This window comes from Pempheris klunzingeri, chromosome 14, assembly GCF_042242105.1.
Source record: "Pempheris klunzingeri isolate RE-2024b chromosome 14, fPemKlu1.hap1, whole genome shotgun sequence".
Classification (NCBI taxonomy): domain Eukaryota; kingdom Metazoa; phylum Chordata; class Actinopteri; order Acropomatiformes; family Pempheridae; genus Pempheris; species Pempheris klunzingeri.
In genome coordinates this window covers 7,122,597-7,145,902 of record NC_092025.1, presented here as the reverse complement: position 1 = coordinate 7,145,902, position 23,306 = coordinate 7,122,597, and the positions used below count along the sequence as shown (strand labels likewise).

Genomic DNA, 23,306 nt, shown 5'->3' with positions numbered 1-23,306 from the left:
CAATTAAAATGATCTTTATTTGTCCACCTGGACTATTGGAGTCTTACGAAGGCAAATCTTCATTTACATTTCCAACTCAATCCTTAATTGGAATAATTTAACCATCTGATACAACAGCACAACGCTGCACCAGCCGCCCTCAGATGTAACCAGAATTATACTGGTCCGAGCCATTAAAGGACACTCCAAAAATCACAGCTGCAAACATGATTTCATCTCCAGGCAAACCAAATTTAATGTAGAATTATTCAAACCAAGCATGTAATGTTAATGCAAAATGCATGTATATAGGTCATAACTGTCATCGCCACAGGATTTAAATGAGTGTGCTAAATTTTTCTTACATGCCAACAGCCAACAAATTTTGCAGTTGAATGGCTCTTGCCAAAGTGTATGGCTTCTACATGGTGTACATTTAAAACTGAATGGAAACTAACTCATGAAAGTATAAAGCAGAAATATTTTTTATGGATTAGAAGTAGTCAGGGCTGTGCAGAAATGCATGCGGAGGCGTGAATGAGAGACATCACAGGTATGCATCAGTGTGGACTGACATTTAATAATTCCATTGTCTCTCAGCGTCTTTCAGCTTCTAAAAGCCTGACCTTTATGCCCACTGATATCTCTGACAACCACATGTAAGGCAGTGTTATTATCTTTAATCGTAGCCATGTGGTGAACAAGGGCGCTGCCTTGTCAAGCCTTTGGAGCGGTTCCTCTTCAGTGTCAGCTCCGACTGTTCTCTGCAGCCTGCTTCTTTCCGCCATTCAGGTGAATCGTTGCTAATTGTCCCATCAGAGGGCAAATGTAGTCACATTTCTATACAATCCTTTTCTACAATTTATTCTCCTTTAGGTCTTGTGCACACCGTGAGCAATGCCCGGCACAACTTGGCATTATTCTTTGCCAAGCCACGTGTCATTTGGACAAGAGAAATAACCTTCAGAGAGTCTCAGTTCTCTGTGCAGTGCTTTTCCCATGACATGGTCTGTATAAAGCATGCAGTACAGTAGCACTTGGTGTCCACATCAGACTTATGATCTAATTATGAGGTAATTATTGGTGCTAAAAGTAATCAACCATTAGAATAAGGAAGTAATCGGAATAAATAAGTTATTCATCACTTAACAGGTATTTTTTTAGCAGGTCAGGTAAATGTAAATCATTGTCAAAGCTTGTAGGATTCATTCTGTGCTTTTCCAAGTGCTGCCAACAAACCCACCAATGTATGGGATAAAACTGGACTATCCAGCCTTGTTTATTTTGACTTCCCTTCCCCCCTGGGGCCCATCTACTTTGATGACACCTTGTAATATCAGCGCTTCACTGAACCTCGGCTCAGCTCTGCGGTTTTCTCTGAACAAGATACCCCCGGCCCCCCCCGCTGTGTGCCGCTTTTCAGCGATTAGTTCAGGTACTGGTACCCTGCAGGCAGACACTTCGCCTGAAGGGTTTGTCAGGACAGGGTTTTGTGGCTTTGTTGTTAATGAAGTGGCTTGTTTCATGTACTGGTCGAACCGCCTCCATTCATTTTTTATTTTCGAGTTCTACAAATTACAGAACCGTTTGAGGGTTTCTGTTTTTACTGGCAAAGTCATAAATATCCACCAAAATCAATCAAATTGATTTATAGGTTCACTGAGGAGGAGCGTCAGAGTGGTGTGCCCTCTGGTGGCTGAAGAGGTGGACGATGGGTAACTGGGCACAAAACCTGAAAAAGTTTGATTTATTCAGAGATGCTGACTGAATCAGGGAAAGAGTTAAACTTTACAGGAATACATTGTACTTGCCAGTGTAACATTTTAGCAATCAGGTACATTTAGTTAAGATTCAGTTATTTCTGGTCTTCCATCTGCAGCACTGTGTCAGAAACAGCAGAAAACATTTGGTAAAATTAAGTAAAATCCTAATAATAGATGATAGATCTTACTATAGGGTCAAATTTTACTAATTGCACCTTTTAAAGCTGGAATATTTGTTACATGTCATTGTCATTTCTCGAGTCACTGTGCACTTCACATAAAACACATAAAAGGAACATAAAAAGAAACAGCTGCTGTAATTGTTTTAGTTGTGAGCGGCCCCTCTGTCAGACGAGTGCGTTTGACGGTTTGTCATTTTATCTGCCGGGGAAGAGATGGCCTCGTAAACGCTGATGATTTCTCAAGCATACACGAGCAGACTGCCTTGGTCCAAACATTACGACGAGGCTATTCATCTGCCTTTCAGTTGTGACGCTGCACTCTGCTGCTGGGACGAACAGAGACCCCGTGGCTTCAGACTATGCTGACTAACACATGGGTTCAGAGATAAGTATGTTATGACCCGGAGAAAACTTTGACATGAAGAAAAGTTTACTTGCATACTTACTTGCCTTCAATGGGAGGAGACATCATCATCATCACTGTTGCTGTAATGGAGCTTTATACTCATATATAGTGAGCTCCACATCTCTGAAGTACAGGAAAGGACTTGACTCTACTGAAACCTCTGCAATTAGTTAACATGTTCTTTACAAATGCATTGGCTTTAGTATTGTAGCTGTGTAATCTGCCTCTTTATCTCCAGGAGGTTCATTTCAAATTCCACCCATGATTTTCAGCTTAGGTTATGCCATCGATTAGCAAGTTAAAATTTGTCTACGTTGGCATGTTTCTGTAGCTCTTACCACGCTTGACAGTCGTGCTACATTAGATTAGCTGTGGAGTGGAAAGCTCAGATGCCCTGCAGTCAGTATGGGGTATCCTCATGGAGGAAACGACTCGACAGCTGCACTTGTCCTTGGGAGGAAAACCCAGTGCGAGCAGTAGAAACAGAGAGGCAGAGCAGACATTTTATCAAGGTGGTGAGAGAGAATGAAACACAGCATATTATAGATAATAAGAAAATGGACTGCTCTTGAATTTCAGTACTTCCAGCTACTAGTGTGGCTTATTGGAATGGCTGCAGGATTAGATTGCAATAAGATGAATTACATTAACATATAACTGGGAAACATGGCTTTCTTCTTTCCCCTCACAGGAGACCTGCATTGGACTGTGGCGTCCTCAGCTCTGTGGCTCAGTGAGCTAAGCACAATTTTCAGTTCTGATGGTGCCAACTACTTCAGTTTGGTTTTCATTGCCTGTGTGCCTAAAGTCGGCCCACATCACATCTCCTGAGATGATACCCTGACATACTTATCCATTCAACTCCCTTCCTCAAAGCCCCCCCCCCCCCTTGCCTACCCCAGGAGATGCATGGATGAGCAAGCTTATTCTCCTTGTGGGGTGTTCCCCATGCATGACTGATGTTTAGATTAATATCCTTGACTGATTCCTGCTCCGCGGTGAAGAGAGGAGAGGGCCTATCAGAGCACTGCCGCCCCCTCAGGAGTCCATTGATTTTCGCACCATTTTGACAAACATAAACCTCCAAGATCCACAAAGTACTTTATTTGTTGTGGATGCCATCTCCTCAGGCCCAGCTGGCTTTTTGAAAAGAGCTCCTTTTTGTCCTTTGCCTGTGTTAGCAGAAGTGCCTGCTTTTTATTGTTCATCTTATTTTTTTAAATGATTTAGATTTAGATTATTATTTAGATTATCTAAATGCATGCAGCTTGCGAATGATGACAACATACACAATTTGTTGATGTATCTATGTTTGTTTTATTTTTGCGGGCCCCAGTTGCTTCCTCTGTTGCAGCTCTAATCCTCCTGCAGTCCCCACAGTAAAAATGATTAGATCGATATTTAATAAACAAAAGTATATAACAGAAGAGAATTAAAGAAAGCTAATCAAAGCAATAACAAAAAGTATAATGAAATAAATGGAAACAAAACCATAACAAATAAAATCAGCAGGAACGTTTATGTTGAACTGTAAAGACTCGCATTGATTCATGTATAATGTGAGCTCCAAATGTGGCGTGGCAGCTGCACAGTGGCTTCCAACTCCTTTGTATTTGCAACATGAAAATGAGGTTATCACAATGAAATGCTGTTTCCAATCCTCATTATTAGTGCACATTAGGCAGCTAAAAGAGCTACAGTCGCATAAACAATTAATCTGTAATTAGACTGTATTTAAGAAGGTTGTGGTTTACAATGAAGTGGTGCTTTTTCAAAACAAAAAAATCCCCCCAAAAGCCTCATGTGGAATGAATACTGAGGTCCTCATAGGGAGGGAAAATGGTAAGATCGCCCCCTGGTGACAGTAACAACAGCTTGAAAGAGGTTCGGAATGATTCCAGTTCAAAATGAAAATTCATTTTGTAAAGTTAGCTATATTGTACATTTGGTGTTAGGTTTCATCCCAACTCAAGCCATAAGCTTACAGCAGTGACAAGTGTGATACAGGTTTTTGTGCATCTCTCTCCGTGAGTGTTTGTGTCAGACATAATCCAGTTTATATTTGAACAAGGGGTTGATTCAGTTGTGACAACACTTGACAACACTCATAATTTTTGGAGGAGTGCTGGAGAGTCAAACCAGCTTTGAATCCTAATGCTTTGGGGTTGACTCAGAGCTTAAAAGCCGGCATGCAGCTCTATATGAGCTCAAAAACTGACACTTTCCTCCAGGACAATTTGTCTTTATTCTGGATGATAATAAAGCCATCAACAGTCAGTGAGCGGACCCAAACACTATCACAACAAGGAAGGAACACGGGGAGAAATGACTCATGGGGCGTGGTAACGATCGGCGTGGTAACAGTGATAGGGGGGATATGGGAGGATCCTGTGGTAAATAAAAAAAATAAGTAAATATTAACCTGTAGAGATGTAAAATATGACAAGTATATCATTTACATACTGTAGCACAGTCAAGCGAAGTGTTTCTGATGCAGTTACTTGTGTTGTTTAGAGTTTAAGTATCAAAATGATGTATTCCTCACAAGAAAAAACAACTGCTGAGGTAAAAAATAACTGAAATGAGTGGGAAGAGCTCTCAGAAATATTCAAATTTCTCCCTCGGCAGTGATCCTCTGCTTTCCTTGACAAACATGCAGCACTTTATGAAGCCTGAATTATTTTATTTTTTTCTGTGTAAGTGAAGCTGTGCAGCTGTTTTCCTCCCCGTGCAGCTGTTCCTTCTCAATCTTCAGCTAATTGGCCCTTTTTTCCAGCTGCCCTAAAGGGTCTTGATTTCACTAAGTTGCTCCTACCTGACAGTTTAGGGAATTCAGCATCCACTCGCTCTTCATCCCTCAGGATCAAGCGCCGGGAGGCCGGTTGATCTTTAGCCTGCTTTCTGCTGCTCTCCCCACATCCTGAAGCGATGCTTGGACTCTGCTGCCCACACTGGCTCGTAAACTGAGTCAGAGTATTTTCCCTTATGGGACCGAGAGAACATACTGTATAACCCTTTCAAGAATGTTGAAAATGCAAGTCTGTTTTATTTTCTTGGGCAGCAAGTGATGGGAAAGAGTCTGCTCTTTCCTTATCAAACGACAGCAGGGCCCTCCAGCTTACAGTGGAGGCCTGAATCACTTCAGCTCTGGAGCCTTCCAGGTTAACTGTGTTAATGTCTTCCAGCTTTAATGTGTCTTTTTCTACAAATGCAACTTAAAGGGGTCAATTTTAATTGGTCAGATCAAGACACAGCAACTAAATCTATAGTGGCACATGTCTGTTTGTGGTGTACATAGAAATCTGTGGTAATATAAGTTACAAGAGCCTAGAGAAGATAAGATAAGATTTTTATGGTACTGTGATTGTATCTCTGCTCATCTTTTTGCAGCAGTCTATTATTCAGCTGTTTTCCTCCTCTTGAGTCATCTCTGAGCATTTATCAGTAAATAAGTCATTGAGAAATCATCCTTTGATATAAAACTCATCTTTTTCATGCAACAATTACCAGGAGCAGACGCTGATTACACACCCAGGCTGAGTTTCTCCTCTGTACCACCAGTGCAAACCAAACCAGAATCCCATGTGTTCCCTTACTGTGCATACTAAAGCAGTTTGAGTCATTTGCACTCAGAGCGTTGGACCTGCTTTCAAAGAGTGCCACACACACACACACACACACATACACGCACACCCCTACACTAATGGAGTCATGTCAGTGTGTGGTTATTTCAAAAGCCGAGCATCAGCCAACCGAAGCGGGCGCCGTGGGAGAAACATTCGTTTTTTCACTTCTGCTCTCTTTTCTCTGCCCTCACAAGCCCATGTCAGTCCATTCGCTGCCCCCTCCTTCAGTCCACCCTTCGCTCGTGTGTTTGTGAACAACATTTTCCAAATTGAAGTGAATCCCAAATAAAGTAGCGCAGAGAGTGCATAACGTCACTATCCCCCCCACTGCGATGGAAGCACAATGCCAAGTATGCATACAAATTAGTCCTCTGTGGACTTTGATCTTGGCAAGTATGCTGCCGTTCGCCTCACACTTTATGAAGTGACTTCAGAGGAAATGTTTAGGTCCCATCATCCTATCACTGTGGCTCTAGATCATGTTTGTCCAGAGTTAAGAGGACTCATGAGGTGTGATAACCTTCAGGTGTTTTTTGCATTTGCAGCTTATTGCATTTGTACAGTAGGGACAGTAAAAGAGACTAATTGATAGCCACAGTGATGGCTGCTTTTCTTCCATCAGTAATGAAGGTGCTCCACCGTTAACAGTTGTTTTATTATTGCTCAACAAGGAGCTCTCTTCTTTTGGAGTGACACCTTGCCAAAAATCATAATGGCTAATCATTAACTTTAGAACAACCACAGTATATCGAATAAAAAAATAGTTGCCACATATAATCTCACCAGTTATCCATTACATTTGCTTTAGCTTTTATATCCCAATAAAATGACAAACATTTTCCTGATGTGATGAAAAAGATCAAGGGTTCATCAAAACCCTTTTTTGTACAGAAAACACTGAGAGTATTTGTGGCAGATGTTTGAGTTTAGAATCTGGCCTGAAGGCTGAGGAAAGACCATAGGGTTGACGAAATTAAAAGGTTTCCTACTTATGGGAGAATAAATGTGCACGGAAGATGACATATCAGTCCTGTCATTAGTTTTCATGACAAATTGGCCAAAGTAAAAAAAAATGATGATGATGATCAGAGCGCATCAGTGTTGGAGCTAATGTTAAAAAGTGAGAGTAACTTTATTTAGTATGTAAATGATTCTGTAACTTAATGTTACTGTACAGTGAGCACCATGTGTGCCACGTCAGGTGTGTGAGTGGTCCATAAACTTTGTAAAAGAAGGATGGCTAAACACAATCTGTCCATAGAGTTCCTTTTCCTGATAGCAGGTCCCAAAAACCCCATCTGAGTGTTTTTATAGATGGCATAGAATTGAATAGCTGTGTTTACCAGAAGAAAATAATTATTGTACAGTTTCTCATTACTCCAACGTGTAGAGAAATCAAAGTAACACTCAGCTGGCCGACAAGCCCCTGTTGAAGAAGCAGTGAGGTGTAGAGTCTGCATGCATGTCTGCATTTACTGGCAGTTTATTTCTCAGCTGGATCCAGAAGTTTCCGGACTTTCCTTGAACGCACCATCCCCACGCATCACGTGTGTTGGGTGTTAACTTCCAAGCTCATTGTGCCCTTAGGTTTGACTGTCAGGCAGAGCACAACCTATATCGAACGTGTGTTTTAGGATTACCGCACTAATTTATATTTGAATATCCGATAAAGGCGTAAACACCATCTGTGTATATGACTAGTGTGATTTCACTAACGTTTATGAACTGACATGTCAAACTTAATTGGGCTGTTTACATCAAACACTGTGCACGAGATTCTAACAGCCTGCATTCAGCAAACAGGGATATTAGCCTCCTTTAGGACGCCTTTCCAGTTATTTCTATATGCTGTGTTTGTTATTCATGGGGGGGATATAATTATCCCACTTTACAAGGCACGTGCTGCCTAACAAAGCGACTGGAGCTCAGCCTGACAGGCTAAAGTCGGGGTGCTAAAACTCCCCTACATCGCCGCTTCAGTTCACCAAGGTAGGCTGTTCGGCTAAGCTAGCTACCTATCCGGTGTCTGCACTGTGGCTATCACCCGCTAACCCAGCGTCCAGCAAACTGCTGTGTAGCTTCTTATGACCAAGAGCACGTAGCCCGGACGGCTGCTGTCCTCCTATGATTAGCTAGCTGTAGTTTCTATCTGTGTGAGGGACGAGGAAGAGGAGGGAGGCTCGCCCCCATCCGCCGCCGTCGCTGCCGCTGCTGCTGCTGCTGCTGGTAGTCTTGACCAGCAGCCTCCTGTCGCTAGCTGAAGTTCCTCATCCGGCTGTGGATGAAGTAGTTTGACGATTTTAGCTAGCTCTCCCTCTCCCCCCCTCTCTCTCTCTCTCTCTCACACACACACACACATACACACACACACACACACACACACACACACACTAAGGCGGTGGATACATGTCTACCTCTCAACCGCGAGACCAGCTACGAAAGGGAAATCTTGCAGTTCATGTTTCGCCAAGAAGTCGGTGCGACGTCTTTTATTCCGTCTTGTTCGTATCTTTTCCAACACGAGAAGAGGAATATGTCCAGATATAACATATACAGCCTGTTGGACTGGGTCTACGGCGGGGTGGACCCCAAGTTTGAGGGCAACGGGGGCCCCGAGTGTGCCGCCTTCATCGCGCCCCAGCAGCGCATCAGCGAGAGTCTGATCATCATCCTCATCTCCCTGGTGGAGATCGTTGTGGCGCTGAGGAAGATAAGCCCAACCAGAGAGCTCAAAGTGGTCGGGAAAGACTGCTCACGGACCAAGGAGGACAGTCTGGGCAAGAACCTGTTGCTGGTCGGCCTCTGCATGACTTTTGGGGTGGAGGTTGGGTTCAAATTCGCGACCAAGACTGTGATATACCTGCTGAATCCCTGCCATGTTGTCACCATGATTCAGGTAAGATCGTGTTTGTGTGCACCCCCACCCCCCCAGGATGGGCTGTTAACGTGACAGCAACACCCTTCATCATCATCATAAGTTGTATTTATTATATTAAGTGACTTGGATGTCTCTGCTTTCCTTTACCTGACCTCACCCATCCTCAGTATGCTGAAACACAACTGTTGGTATTTTACAATGAGTGTTGCCAAAGTACTTGTTGCTTCCTTGAGACATGTAACATTCTTCTCGTTTGGAGCCCTACAGAACTGAAAAGTAGTACAAAAGCATGCAAGTGGCAAACGTGACAGAATAACAAGTGCACAATAATCACAGAAGGAAGGCAATCGAAGGAGGAAAAAAGCACCATAAAGGAATAAAAGTTGTGTTTGAGACTCGCTCAAACACTGATGTTACTCCTCTGTGAGAGAAAGTGCTGCCATGAAACAAGACCTGTTGTTTCAAGTTCAGGCCCTGAGGTATGTAACAGGAGCTGGGCGTCATCTGATTTGAACTCCTGTAATGAGTTATGACTGAGGAACAGTCCGCTCTCAGCTGAATACCTAACAAACACCAGCTGGGAGTTTGATCGAGGTGACGTGGTAATAAAGTGAGTGGCGTCTCTGCCGTGTTGTATTAAGTTGTAAGTTCACATTGCAGGTTTACGGTTCAGGACACCACTAAGGTTCTCCGTTCACACTGCTCTGTCTGTGTTCTTTCACGCCTCCTGGTCGGCTGACCTTCACGGAACATGACCACACATCATGGGGTCATGGTAACGGGTCATAATGTTTGAATGTATGTATCACACACATGAATTATGGAAGGCACGTAATGCTGATGTACTCTGGATTATATCCAGATTACATGGCGGCAGCGGAATCGCTAGCGGACACTGATTAATGACTGGCTGTGATGAGGAGTTGACTGATGATAGCAAAATGCCACTCATGTATGAAGGCCAGTAGGTATTCCTCATGCCTGCTGACACTTGGGTGTGGTTATGGGTGTATGAGTGTGATCAGAAGAGGAAATTAAAGAAAGTGGTTCCAAAAAGGAAGAGGCCCTGTGAGAGGAGATGGAAGTTTCCAGTTTGTTGTAACATGTCTGTTTTACCTTTGAAACAGGAGAACAGGCAGGAGTTGTCTCTATCAGTGGGGTGGCTCTGCAGGGATTGCCTCCAGGAGTTTACTTGTTGCAGGGAACAGGGCAGAGGGCTCGACTGTGTGATGAAAAATAGGTGGAACAGGAAGTATGTTGCACTGTTTCTCGCCAAGACGGCTGGAGGGCGTTTTGACATCAGTGGAGATTGCTCTGAGCATGTTTCTTTGTTTGACTGTGTACATGTGCTTATATTGACTCATCTTATTAACCAACTCCACCCACCAGTTCTTCACCAGAGTCGGTGGATTTACAGTAAATGGATGTGGTTCCTTTTGCGACCCCTTTTAAGATCAAAACGTCTCATAAGGCTCCCGAAGATCCTCAGCTGGCCCCTTTTTTACCGTCTCCTTTTTAACCCAGTGGCTACGCATAAAAACTGTAAGCGAGAGAGCGAGGCCAGAATTATGAGCACATTTTATAGGCTGAATAATGTAGGTTGCTGTAAAGATGCCCGGTGAGACGCGTAGAGTCAAGTGTTGCTGTAGTTGACGTTACCACAGTCCTTGAGTAATCAGCACAGACAGCCACTTCACCTGAGTGTTGTTAAAAAGAATATTGCCCCAGTTTAAGTTCTCCATCTCCCACTTTGGATTTAAGATCAATATTATTGCTACGTGCTTACATAGTATACTGATGCTTACTCTATAGGTTGTAATTGTCGTGGTAGGGAAGAATTTGATTCAAGTCTGCTGTTGTACCTCAATCTAACTGTATTTAAAGTTTTGTTGGTGAAACAAATAATGCATAGAGTTGTTGCACACGTGTCAAAAACACCAGGCGGGGAAGCATCACTCAGAACAAGGTGAGAGAGCCCCACTGAGGGTGAAGAGTTCAGCGTCTGCTGACTGATGAGTTGATGCTCCACATCCGACAGCGCAGACGCCTGTTATATTTGTCTCCACATAAAACGGGGGACAGCAGCGCCGCCCACGCTGACAGACGTCCGACTCATCACTGACTGATCAGTTTACTGTCGTGTATTTTCATTTGTGTCCGGTGGTCATGGTTGGGGCTCTGTAAACAAACAAACAAACAAATCAAATCGCTGATGCCGTGTGCTGTAGTGTGTATTTAGGTGATGGACAAACCAGGATATGGTGAGCTCGGCACGGCTCTGTAATGGGTATTATTATTACAGAAATATACATGCTACTTAGATTTTCTTTTGAATTTCTAGTAAAGTCAAGTTGGTATAAAAGGTGTAACATGAAACTGGGGTAACAAGACTCTGGTTAGGAAACAGAAATCTGATCTTCATATGCCAACAATCACATCACAAAGTCCCCAGCAAATAACCATAATCATGATTCATTACTGTAAAAATGCCGTCCAGCAGCGTGGATGTTCCGGGATGACGGAATGAAAATGAGTTTCTCAGCCGTTTCTGTGTGGTCAAATGACTCATTACGTCCTACAGAACTGTCCAGTGAGCTGGGAGTTTCCTTTTAACACATGATGATACTGTACGTGGACTCACAGCCCCTTTTATCAAATGAACTTTCCTCCCTCGCAGATCTGCAAGAAAGGATCTGAAAGGAAACAATGATAGAAACTGGCTAGGCTGGTGATGATCAGGAAGTAATCACTTATCCCTGTTATAATTAGACCTGTGGCATTTCTGCAGCAGCTGTGAATGATTTTAATTGGAGTTTAACACACGGCTTGTCTGCACACTGCAGCTATGAACATTAAGACTTTGTGCTTTGTCTTTGCTCCATAGGCTGAGAGCTTGCCTATAAGTTGAGGCGCCATGCTGTTACATTGCTGTTCCAACATTCACTATCAGTACAACAGACGACAGTATCAGCATTATCTTAAAATATAACCACATTTATCAGCTGTAGCAATAACACACAGCACAACAGATTGTTGACTCCGTCATACGGCTCACACTGAAGGCACTATACTGCATTATGCTTAATGACTACGCCAGTAAAACGGAAGTGTGGCTTATCAGTAGTAATGAGTTCTGTCAATATATAAAAACACCATTGATCTTTTTTTTTTACAGCGGTTTTCCTTCACAGCTTGAAATCATTATACAATCACAGCTGTACTTTTATTTTGAAATTGCTCTGCACCTGTGCAGACAGTACAGCCGGTTCATGTTTGCACCACATAAGTTTATATTGTGAGAGTTGGTTCAAATTGACCACAAAATAGTCAACATTACCCACCATGTCAAGCCAAGTCTCGCTGAAGTGTCTTCTCAGTTCCAGCCTTTGACTGGTTGTCTCCCAGTATTTGTGTATTGTTATATCGGCTGACACTGTGAAGTTCAGTCAGTTATGCGTCTCTTCAAGTGGCGACCAGCTGTCCTCCCCTGGAAGATGATTACACGGGTCGTGTCTGTATTTTATGTCTTTTCTCAGTCAGTAAGAAACAGGAAAGATGGCTGCCTGCCATACTTTCAGATGTGTTTATATTTCAGTTGTAAAATTAATAGAGAGAAACAACCATTAGAGCTAATTGTGTTTTTTACAGCATCGCTGTCGTCAAGGCTGGTTTGACTCTCATAACTGTAATCATGCGTGTGAATATAGTCGGGGCCGGGCTGTTGACTGGAGCTGCAGAAGCTTATGGACAGTGATGAGTATTATTTGGTTGACCAGTGAAATGGTGACTCCTGTTGTACTTATGTAGGTTAATACGTTCGTGTTTCTTAACATTTGTTTAATGATGTTTTAAGCCGACTGTTATGACCCAGGTCATAATGGTTTTGGGATGATGAGTAATTAAGAGTAAATGACTTTGTGATATACTTATTTTGCTGTACTTTAACTGAAGCTCTGCAGATGTTACTAAGTTACTAAGTAATTTAGTGATTTCTGCAAACATGTAGCCATAGAACAAGAAGAAAAACGTACCGCATAATTAGTCTAAATACATATAACGATATGCAAAGAATTTGAAGCTACAGAGCACATGAAATCACAGGTAATAATTACTACAGTATATTCAGATTATACTTGTGGAAGGCTGGACAGTATGGGTGTTTTTAGTTAAGCCGGCTGCATGGCTGTGCACACACCCATCCAGCGCGTGCACGGCTCCTTGTTGATGATTGACTCATTGGTCTGTGTGAACCCCGACTCAATCACCCGCTTTAAGCCTCCTTCCCAAACACTCCAGTTGTCAGTTAGTAGAACAGCACATGTACTGTACGCTGGTGATGTACTGTCGCTATAATACTTACTCAGGTGTGCTGTAGACGCCTACAGCTCCCACCACTGTGTGGGAGATCAAGGATCAGACATATAAAACCACAGATTTATGACAATATCCAGTAGTTTTTCACAGTGGAGGGCCGAGCAATAGGCTGGCTTATTCCTCACATGCAGCAACAGGCCCTCACACTAATTATGAAGAACTCATCATCTGTTGCAGGCCTTCTGCCTCCTGCACTAAATGGTTCACCAGCTCAGTTTGTTTTGTATCTATTTCAGCCAATATTTGCCATTTGGAAAAAGGGCCTTGAAAGCTTTATGCCGGCCTTTCCTCAAGGACTAAGACACCCATGTAACATCAACACATACTGAAAAGTCTAAATGAAATAACAACATTGCCCAGTTTGAAAGTTAAAGGAAGGAACCCAAACATTAAAACATTGTGCACACCATTTTGATGTCATGTAAAATCTCAAAACGCTGCGTTATAAACAGTTGATGAATCCATTTGCTAGACACAGTACTTATCTGCTCTTCCAATATACACACCGCTGGATTATACTTAACTCTCACCTATGAATAAGATCATGACTCTATGGGCCGGTATGTTAGACAGGGATTAATCCTCTTTCCAGACTGAAGCAGCCTGTTGAATCAGATTAACGCAATTTGACTGCATTTTCGCAGAAATATTTTGGAATACGCCTAGATTTGGCGTGGTCTCGAAGGAATATCAGTTAGGACAGGACACATGGATTATTTTGTCCGCTCCACCAGCAACCAACCAGCCAGTCGAGTCCTTATTGATAGAAATGGCCTGCTCAATGATTTCTTAATTTCTGACCTGCCCTCTTATGTACAGTGAAAATGCAGCGGAGATGACGTCACTGCCTCCTCCAACAATAGTATTCATATGCAGCTGCTACTGTGTCCGTTAGGAGAATATGTTTTCCTCGCTGGATAAATTCCCTTTCACTAGTATGTCTGGGAATGATCATATTGAAAATATATGCAAAATATTTACTGTCATCTTATCATACTCTATTTTCATGTAGTGTTTAATTCTCCTGAAATGAATATGTGCATTAAAGAAACATCTATTTCTCTGATTATTAATCTTCACGAGGTAGAATGAAAACCAAATTTACAAGGGGGAAAAATGGTTGTATCTCCGGGACAGTTTCTACTATTTAAACATTCAGGATTATATATTTAATTCATCCTTCCTCGTGCTAAAAGCTTTTGTTTGTTACAGATGGTGTCTGCAGAACGTACTTCAGTTGTGTTCACAGTGCAGGTTAATATGAGCTGATAGGTGTACAGCAGATCAATCCCTAAGACATATCCCCCTGGCTGGCGGGTAGTTGTACAACGAATCTCAGGTAAATTGCTTTCTTGTAATGCCGTTTCCAGGCTTTGCCTTCCAGACAGACCGACTCTTTCTTTTGTCAGCTGGTGTTTTGAACTAATCCATGTTTGCAGTATCCTCCAGGCCTGAGTAGCACAGTCACTGAGCGCAGATGAGATGTCTGACTTTTTGATAAATTGTTTGTGATTCTCCTGCGAATTAAACCCGGACGTCCAAGGTTTGCATTTATAGCCCAGTCACTATCATGAAGTTCAGAGAAGAAAAGCACATCGATGTTGTTAACACCGAGCTGCTGGGGGACCAAACAGTCCAGACTTTAGAAACGCCCCTGGCCCTGCTGTTCCCTAACAGGAATTGATTATTTTCCTTCTCCCTCCTCCATGAGAAATGAGTTGCCGATTGTTTCAATCGACAGTCCTGTTTGAAACCAGGCAATAAAATACATCACTGCCAATACCCAGCAGCCATTTTAATGCTTTCAAATTCTACCCTGATTGTTTGACCGTCCTCAAGTCCAATCTAAACTCTGCGTTTTGTTTTCATACTTGAAGCAAGAAGCACTTCACAGGTGCCTGTGGGATGCTCTATTCAAGTCTCCTGTTCTTATTACATTAGTAAAAAACTTGTTAAAGCAGTTTGTTTGTTCTCTGTACTTACAGAAGCATTCGAGCTGTTCCACAGTGACTGTGAGTTTAATGCGATGATGTGATTTCTCATCTCTCCGTGCTCTCCTCTACAGATCTTCCTGCTGGCCTGTCCACCATGTAAAACAGCAATGGTTGTATTTAGGTGAGTATATTTGACCCTGGCTCATGTCTCACTTCGATGTTTTGCCCATGTTATATTCAGTGAACAATGTATTGTGGCAACACAGATGTCTAGTTCACTAAAGTGTTTAGGGCCACAGTTTCCTGTTTAGTCATCCACCCTCCATTTCAGCCTGGTACCTGCCATGAATACAAATTTTGATTGTATTAAGAAACCATTGAGCAGACAGACATTTTATTTTCATATAAAAGCAGTTGCCATGTTGATTGTAATTACTTCCACGGTGTAAATTGGGCTCTCACAGGGTTTTATTGTAATGAATTTGTTGGGCTTTGTAGTCTCCTCTCCCAAAACTACTGCTCTGGTCCGGGCAGTTAATTATCCTGGAGAAATGGCTCTGTTTTTGCCAGTGGGAGCAAAAAAAGTTGGATCTAGTCAGGAATAAATACGAGCAATGTCACTTTCTGTTGCCTTCACCCATGGGAGCTGCACAGCGACCAGCCACAGTGGGTGTTTTATCAAGGCACCGTGGCTGTGTCTTGTCTGACATGACCATAAAGAAGCCTACTGAAAATAAAAGTTTCTTATCTTTCATCTCGTCTCATCTTAGGACAACAAAATAGATAAAACATTGTTTTTTATTTTGCCATTTTAGTTCAAAGTATGTGTCTCCTCTGCATAAAATGCACAAATGCAATCAATGGCTTATGTAGAACAAACCCACAGTACCTTCATCTGTATTCAAGAGCGGGAGACCACCTTTGTCTGAAGACACAAGTAGCCTCTCTTCTGCCTGCTTTCAGCTGCTTTTGTTCACCAGGCAGACAAAGCGTTGTGGGAGCCAAAGGTATACCATTATCTAATGACAGCAGAATAACACTGAGAGACTTCCTGCAGTCTAAGATTTTTACACCCAAGTTCAGAAATACATCTGGCTACAAGCTCCAAACTGCCAAAAACTAGCAAACTTCAAATTAGTATTTGTGGCATTTTGGCAATAACTGGAAATATGGATTCATTTACAGATCTGGAAACATAAGACAGAGTGACATTTACACATACCAAAGCATCTTGTATAAATGTGTCATTTTTAAATCTATTTTCATTCAGTTTTCATTAAACATAATATTAATTAATAGAGGGGAAATACTGGGCAAAGGTTGTTAATGATCAATAAATGTGGCAAATTTGGATTTGAATGAAGCAGACTGTTTTTCCTAAAAGGTCTGGAGGCCCCCAGAGTGACAGCCGGGCTCATTTGAACTGACATTCCTGTAGCACTGCTGTTTTCCCAGTGACCTTGGCTGTCACAACAGTTATTTTGGCTCATTTGACAAAAAGAGCAGTGAGAGAGATATAGATGCAGGTCCACACTTTGACGCAGAGGCTCCTGGGTTTTTGTGACTCTTAGAATAATTGTTGGTAAAAAGAAACCTGTCTCTCAGTGTTGGATGTGCCCAAGTTAACTGAGCAAGCATCACACTCCCTCTGTCTGCAGGAGCAGACAGGCTGTGTGTATGCTGAATGGTGAGTGGGATGGGAGCGGCTGAAGAATGTGTGCTAACTAAAGACTAGCTTGTATCTAAATGTACACTAATTATGACTGAATAGCTAGATTTTGTGATTTGTCAGAATCATGACGGCATCTTAATGTGATTTCTTGTAATGGGTCATAGAAGCGTGAAGTCTCTACAACACGCTCATACAGTGAAAGGTCCTAATTGTTAACCATCAGTGTCCAAATCAACACGCCCTGTAGGAACTGACCCTGCCAACGAATGAGAGACATCTGCTGCTAACAGCATCAGGGAGCGCTGTGATTGGTTTCCAGCATCATAGAGCGTAATCTACATTGTCCTCCACCTGTTCCTCAGCGCTCATGTCTGCACTAATCCATTCAAACTAATACGTCAATAACGCAATGATGCGTGCATCGCGGAAATGATTCTTTGGCAGATGTGATGGAAGCCGTGAGGTTTATGATATCATTTAAAATGTCAACGTTGCTGTTGTTATTGGCTTATTTTGTCCCTGTGTGTTTTCAGGCTGCAGGTCCACATGTTGAACGGCGCGTTATTGGCTTTAATGTTCCCTGTAGTCAACACTAGACTGGTAAGTAAGCAGTAATGGAAAATCTTCATCAAAGCCTTGAAATTGCTCAGAGATGCCACTGCTGTTGTCTGTCCAAGCTCTTGTTCCGTCTAAGTGTGTTTTTAGTAGTCCGTGTGTTTCAGTTTTCAGCAGGAGAGCAAGTGTTATCCCTTTTAATGTATTAGGATAACCGCTTTTGTCATTTTATCTCCAAATTGTGACATAAAACTGTGATCCTTAAATGAATGTGATGTTTAAATAGATGTAGCTCCTGTACCAGTGGGTGAATCTGGAGAATTAAATTCCACCGAGCGGAAGACGAAATGTCGGACCCAAGCGGCAGAAAGAATGAGCTTGATTGTTAATGGAAATCTGCTGTTTAGCGAAGGGGATCTGAAGGGAGCCAGTTCAGAGCTGACAGCCCTGCCTGCTAGAAAGGCTTTTCACTAACCGCCACAGACGAGGCCCAGATGCACTAGCTTTAAATTCGATTTGCCTTAAATAAAATCAAGTTTTGATTGTTATAAGTTTGTTCGCTGTGAAGATCAGATGTTCTGACCACAGAACAAGTCTCACCGACATAAATCAAAGGCTGTCTGCCTTAACTGGATTTCACTATGAGATAAGGAACTTGTTTTGTCGAACAAGGGAAGTATGCCTTCAGATGTTGTAAGGTGTGCAACCTCAGGGCCTTTATTTAGCTTCAGTGTACACAAAGTCTTTTGGTCAGCTTGGTCCTCAAATAGTTTTCACAGCTGACACCAAACCCTCATAAATCCCATAAAAAAACATAAAATCCTGCATCATATGAATGAAGTCATGTTTCACTTTTCTCAGAGAGCAGTGGAATTGCTTTTATTAATTAAAAGAACACCGATGTCTGACATGATTGTGGACAAAAATTAGAAATAATAGATTTTATTGTAGCATTAATAATGACTGTCTCCAGGCACGCTGTGTGTGCTCAGCTCATGTGGACAGAGCTGGGTTCAGACTACGGCCTGCTCCGGCTGTGAGTGCTGGTCTGAGGTCAGTGCATCAGAGCAGCAGGGAGTCTGTCTGTTGACCCTGTGTTTAGGTCTACAAGTCTAAAGACCACATGCAAGTATCACTCCTCAGACGTTCAGGCACTTTTCTTTGTCTCATAGTGTCTGTGTGACATGATTAACGGGAGCTATCAAGAAGTGAAATGGTTTCTTCTCTCCACAGCTGCCATTTGAGAAGGAGATCTACTACATACAGCACTCCATGCTGTACCTGGTGCCTCTTTACCTTTTCAGGAAAGGAGGTAGGCGTTGATAAGTATATTAGTAGTTACACACTCCTGTTCTCTCCATTCAAGCAGACACGCACAGCGAAGCACCTTCCACATGTCAGCCAGTCAACACTGACGTCTTTTATCCTGCTTTTTCCCTCTCTGTCCAACCACTCTTACTCCTCACATCATGTACTCTGTGATGTGTTTATTATTAAACAAACGCTTGCTGCTGCTGCTGCTGCTTGTTGGCCAGTGTCTGCGTTCTCTTCCACCCTCTGCTATAAAGATTTACGTGGCACTGAAAAGCATATGTGGAAATTATTGAATTGGGAAGAGAGCCATATATCCAGTATGTTTTTATGTTGCTCCACTGTGTCTTTCAAAGGCCAAAAGACTACTGTGTATGTCGGCCCAAACAGTGCGAAGATCCTGACTTCTCAAGTTGAAAACGCAGCTCACTTAACCTCTAGATATAACTTCATGTCGAACTGCAGCGTTTCAAGTTCACTTCAGATTGCTGGGCCCTGTAACAGCATGAAGGAATATCTGCATAAACCAAATTCTGCAGCTCGGAGATGCTCTGACTTGCTGTTGGGGTGCACTCAGTCACTCAGTGGTATATGCTGCAAGACTTAAAAACTATTAACAGGATTAAATAATTGTTTACATTCACGAGGCTTGAAAAGGGTCTATTTATTTGGTATAAGTCAGGTAGGGTGTGGCACAGTAATCAAAGCTCTGCCTGCAGTGCCTCATTGTTCATCAGCAACGTAACGCCTGAGCCAGGCAAGTGGAAATACTCATTGTTCTCAGTAAACTGATATAACGAGGGCACATTTACCACCATCCCCTGGTAACACGTGGCAGCAGTGAGGAAACAGGAAAAGCCAGTTTGAACCCACATCCTGGTTCCTGTTACTGACTTCACTGCAGCCAAGGGGGGGGTCCCATCTGTTGACTGAGACATTACCACAAGCGCATCAACAGGGACGTTAATGGGAACGGCGTTTGGTCCTTTAGCATTTTGCCAGTCCAAGTTAAACAGGTGGCACACGGGAGCCATTCGGCGTCCTCGCTCTCGCCTCAACCCACAAACTGGTTCAGATGTGTTACGGGTGCTTCTCTCTGCAGGTGTGTACAAGCCGGAACCTCTGGGGGACATGTGGTGGGCGCTGCTCTCCAATGGCATCCTGTTCCTCTATCACTTCCTCTTCCTGCAGGTCCTTGGCCTGGTAAGATGGAGCCCCCTGCTGGACACTATGTGGCATTTCACTGTGCACAGTATACACATGTACTCATCATTTCCAGGGAGAAGTCATTTTAAACATAGACATAGAAATATAATGCAGCACAATCCAGCTGTGCTTCAACAAATATTTTGTACTTGTTATTTGGTCTCGTTGATATTTAAGCATGGACAGACGCAGAAAATCTACAAACGCAAGCTACATTAGTTTCACATTAAGAAAAGCAATTACAAAAGTGAAACTGCAAATACTTGATTATAGTCTTTTAAAAATCATCAAGTGAAATGGGAGATTGCAGTTCATTCCCTTAGCGAGGAGAACAGTTTTTGAAACCAGCTCTTGTGTCACAGCTAACGTCAAATTATCTTGACCTGACCGTGTGAGTGTGAGGTTTTTTTGCGTGTGGGAGCGGAGGGGATGAGACGGTGTTTGTAGCAGAGCCTTACAGATAAATAACATGCAGCCTAGCTCCCTTCCATGGGTTTTATCAGCAGAGATAAAGTGCAAACAGTCAAGAGGCTCTAGTCTATACTCACAGTGTCACCATAATCAGGAGTAGACATGACACAGATGATAAAAGATAGAAAATCATTGGGTTTTTTTAAAAATTCTTTGGAATTTACACATTTTGTGCTACACATTTTAGATCCTGTTCAAACTGTCATAGATTCGTCCCTTTCTGTTTCAAGTTCTGAACTGTTATGGATAGATTTTTTTAAAATAATGTTTTAATGATCTCATTGTAGATGTAGATTCAAGTTGTGGGTGTAAAATTGAAGGTCAGTGACGGTAAGCGTCTACCCGTAATCACTGCCATGTCCGTTTTCCTGTGTTTTGCTTGTATGTTCTCATTATTTTCCAGTAGCCAGCGTCTCATTTCTGCAGCTCGTTACGTCAAAATGAATCCTGTTTTGTGACACGTTTACTATTACTATTTGTCCACTGGCTGCACATTAAAATTAGAGCAGCAGCAAGAGTGAGTCACACTGAGTTGAATACCAATTAGGAGTATAAATCAGCTTTAGTTTAAAAGCGGGTTTTTGAGGTTATCAGAGGTATAAAATAAAGAAATAAATAAGAGGCCAAACAGTGGCTGCCTGATTGCAAATTCATGCAGGACAGCACACAGACAAATTTGAACTCCCATGACAACAGAGAGAATGGGTAGTCAGCAGTGGAAAAGTATATGACCAGTGAGCATTATAAGCTTCACAAAGTCCATAATTACTGCAGTGCTACTGCATCTGATTGCATAATGTTTGAAGGTGTTTATCAGGGTTTTTTTCTCCCTCATCATAAAATCACTGAAAGTCCATTAGTTTTATCCAGTCACAAATGCAAACATCAGTGATAAAATGAGATGAGTCATTCAGCAGTCAAAGCAAGTCAGGCTATGGACTCAAGCCTTCAGGCAATTTAGTGATGGTCTTTTGGAGCAGAAGTGGACGATTATAAAGATACGTGCAGGGAAGTCAGCCATGCCATTAGCCCAAACCTCATAATCCGGCTGGCTCCTGTTTATTCTGATTGCTGTTAGCGTCCCATCAGGACTTGTGCTTACTCAGCCCATGTGTGTCTGCCCCCCCCCCCACACACGCAGGTGACCGAGGTCAACCTGAACAACATGCTGTGCCCGGCCGTGTCCGACCCCTTCTACGGGCCCTGGTACCGGGTGTGGGCGGCGGGCCACCAGACCCTGCTGACCCTGATTCACGGGAAGCTCCTCACGCTGCTCTCGCAACACACGGGCTCCGTCTGCAGATACCTGCTGGACGCACTCCGACTGCGCAGCAAGAAGGTCGACTGAATGTCCGCCGAGATGCACACAGACGTAGCCTTTCATTCGAAATGCCTGCTCCCACCACAGGGATTATTTTCTTTTTAAATCAGCATTTTAACGCATCTTTTAAGACTTAACCATCTGTTTTACTGAAACAAGAGATCATTTCAGGGCCAGTGAATCAACGTGTCATTCTTTTAGTGTTGTAGTCGGCTTGCATGCACATTATAAGCGCTGTGAAGTTGGGCAGATTTAGCCTTTTTGTTTTTCTTCTTCTTTTTTTTCTTTCTTTTTTTTTTTTTGGAATACAATTTCCAGAAATATGTTGGTGAATTTGCAGGAGATTTCTCAAGCTGTCATTTTGTAAAGCTGTAAAGACAGAAACCCAAATGTCACTACTGATCTGCAGTTGTTACATTTTCAGTTATTTACGTGGTAGTTATGCTAGATCATATGTTAGTGGGTAAAGCTGCCATTTTGTTTGTCTCCAGTGCGTTCTGAAAAAAAAGATTTGAGCTGTCGTGTAGATTGTTGCTTGTTTACGGTCGGAGGATCTTCGTCGGACACGTACGGTTGCCTCTTAGTGTCGTCATTACTGAAAATAGAAGCTTATTCGTGGCGTCCCTCAGGTCCGCACACATGTACAGGCAAAGAGAACATTATTGTTTAGACGCCTCTTTTGCATTTCTGTCTCCAGCCCATTCAGATCATTCCAGTTGTGATAATCAGGGGACAGGAGGACGTTTGACCTGCTGAGGTTAAAAGTGACGAATGAGCATCACTGGGGTGTTAAGGTGACCTCTGTTATTGTGATCCTGGAACTTATTCAGTGAGGTTTAAACGTCAGCGCGTCGTTGGGATGAACGCAATGTTTGCCAAGATACAGAGGATCTCGACGAAATATGTATGTGGCTCTTGATAAGAATTTGTTTCCTGATCCAAGTTTATCTTACAAAGCATCCTGAATTCACGCCACCACTGCAGCTGTAACCAGGCACACTCCCAGTTTAGTTTAAAAATAAATAAATAAAAAAGAAATGCGGCAGATGATGTGCATGACATCACTTTGGTTCATCTATTGACCACCCAATCAAAAGGAAGTATTAACTAACATTGATGATTTGAATATTTCATCATAGTTTATATCATTTCAAGTGTGAGGGGTGTGTGTGTGTGTGTGTGTGTGTGTCACTGTAGCATATACTGTAAAGAAGGGATGAGACAAACTTTTGTATTTCTATTGGTTCAGTGTATGTACTGTATCGACAATAAAAGTGATTTGATTTGACCAGAGTTCTCTCTCTCTCTCTCTCTCTCTCTCTCTCTCTCTCTCTCTTCCCTTTTTCTTTTCTAACTGTGTTCAGGATATATTTGGAAAACACTTATTTTGGGATTTAAAATGAAGTGCAGATTAAAAGACTTAAATCTCTCCTACTTTCTGATTTAAGCTGCTGAGGAACACTATCGCTGGATCTCCATTAGTACAGTGAGCAGGACTCTCAGCCTCAGACGTGACTGTATAAAATGAACTGGAAGTTACTGAATAGTTTGACATTCTAGGAAAAACTTAATCGCTTTTCTTTGCTGAGAGTTGGGCGAGAGGATTGATATCAGTCCGTTTGATATGA

At 42.5% G+C, this 23,306-nt stretch overlaps 1 protein-coding gene across 1 annotated transcript; it reads left to right on the top strand.

Annotated features, from left to right (window-relative positions):
• The first annotated feature begins 8,334 nt into the window (after window positions 1-8,334).
• Window positions 8,335-22,966, top strand: LOC139212919 (transmembrane protein 164). Its single transcript, XM_070843487.1, has 6 exons — window positions 8,335-8,852; window positions 15,274-15,323; window positions 17,348-17,414; window positions 18,603-18,681; window positions 19,783-19,883; window positions 21,499-22,966. Exons 1-6 carry the CDS (start codon window positions 8,415-8,417, stop codon window positions 21,703-21,705), a joined length of 942 nt encoding a protein of 313 aa, XP_070699588.1. The 5' UTR covers window positions 8,335-8,414; the 3' UTR covers window positions 21,706-22,966.
• Window positions 22,967-23,306: the final 340 nt, after the last annotated feature.

Excerpts from the sequence above, each read along its gene's own strand:
- LOC139212919 (XM_070843487.1), top strand. The coding sequence starts at position 8,415 with ATGTTTCGCCAAGAAGTCGGTGCGACGTCTTTTATTCCGTCTTGTTCG. Across the intron at positions 15,324-17,347 it reads ACAGCAATGGTTGTATTTAG|GCTGCAGGTCCACATGTTGA; the intron begins GTGAGTATATTT and ends GTGTGTTTTCAG. Across the intron at positions 17,415-18,602 it reads CTGTAGTCAACACTAGACTG|CTGCCATTTGAGAAGGAGAT; the intron begins GTAAGTAAGCAG and ends TTCTCTCCACAG.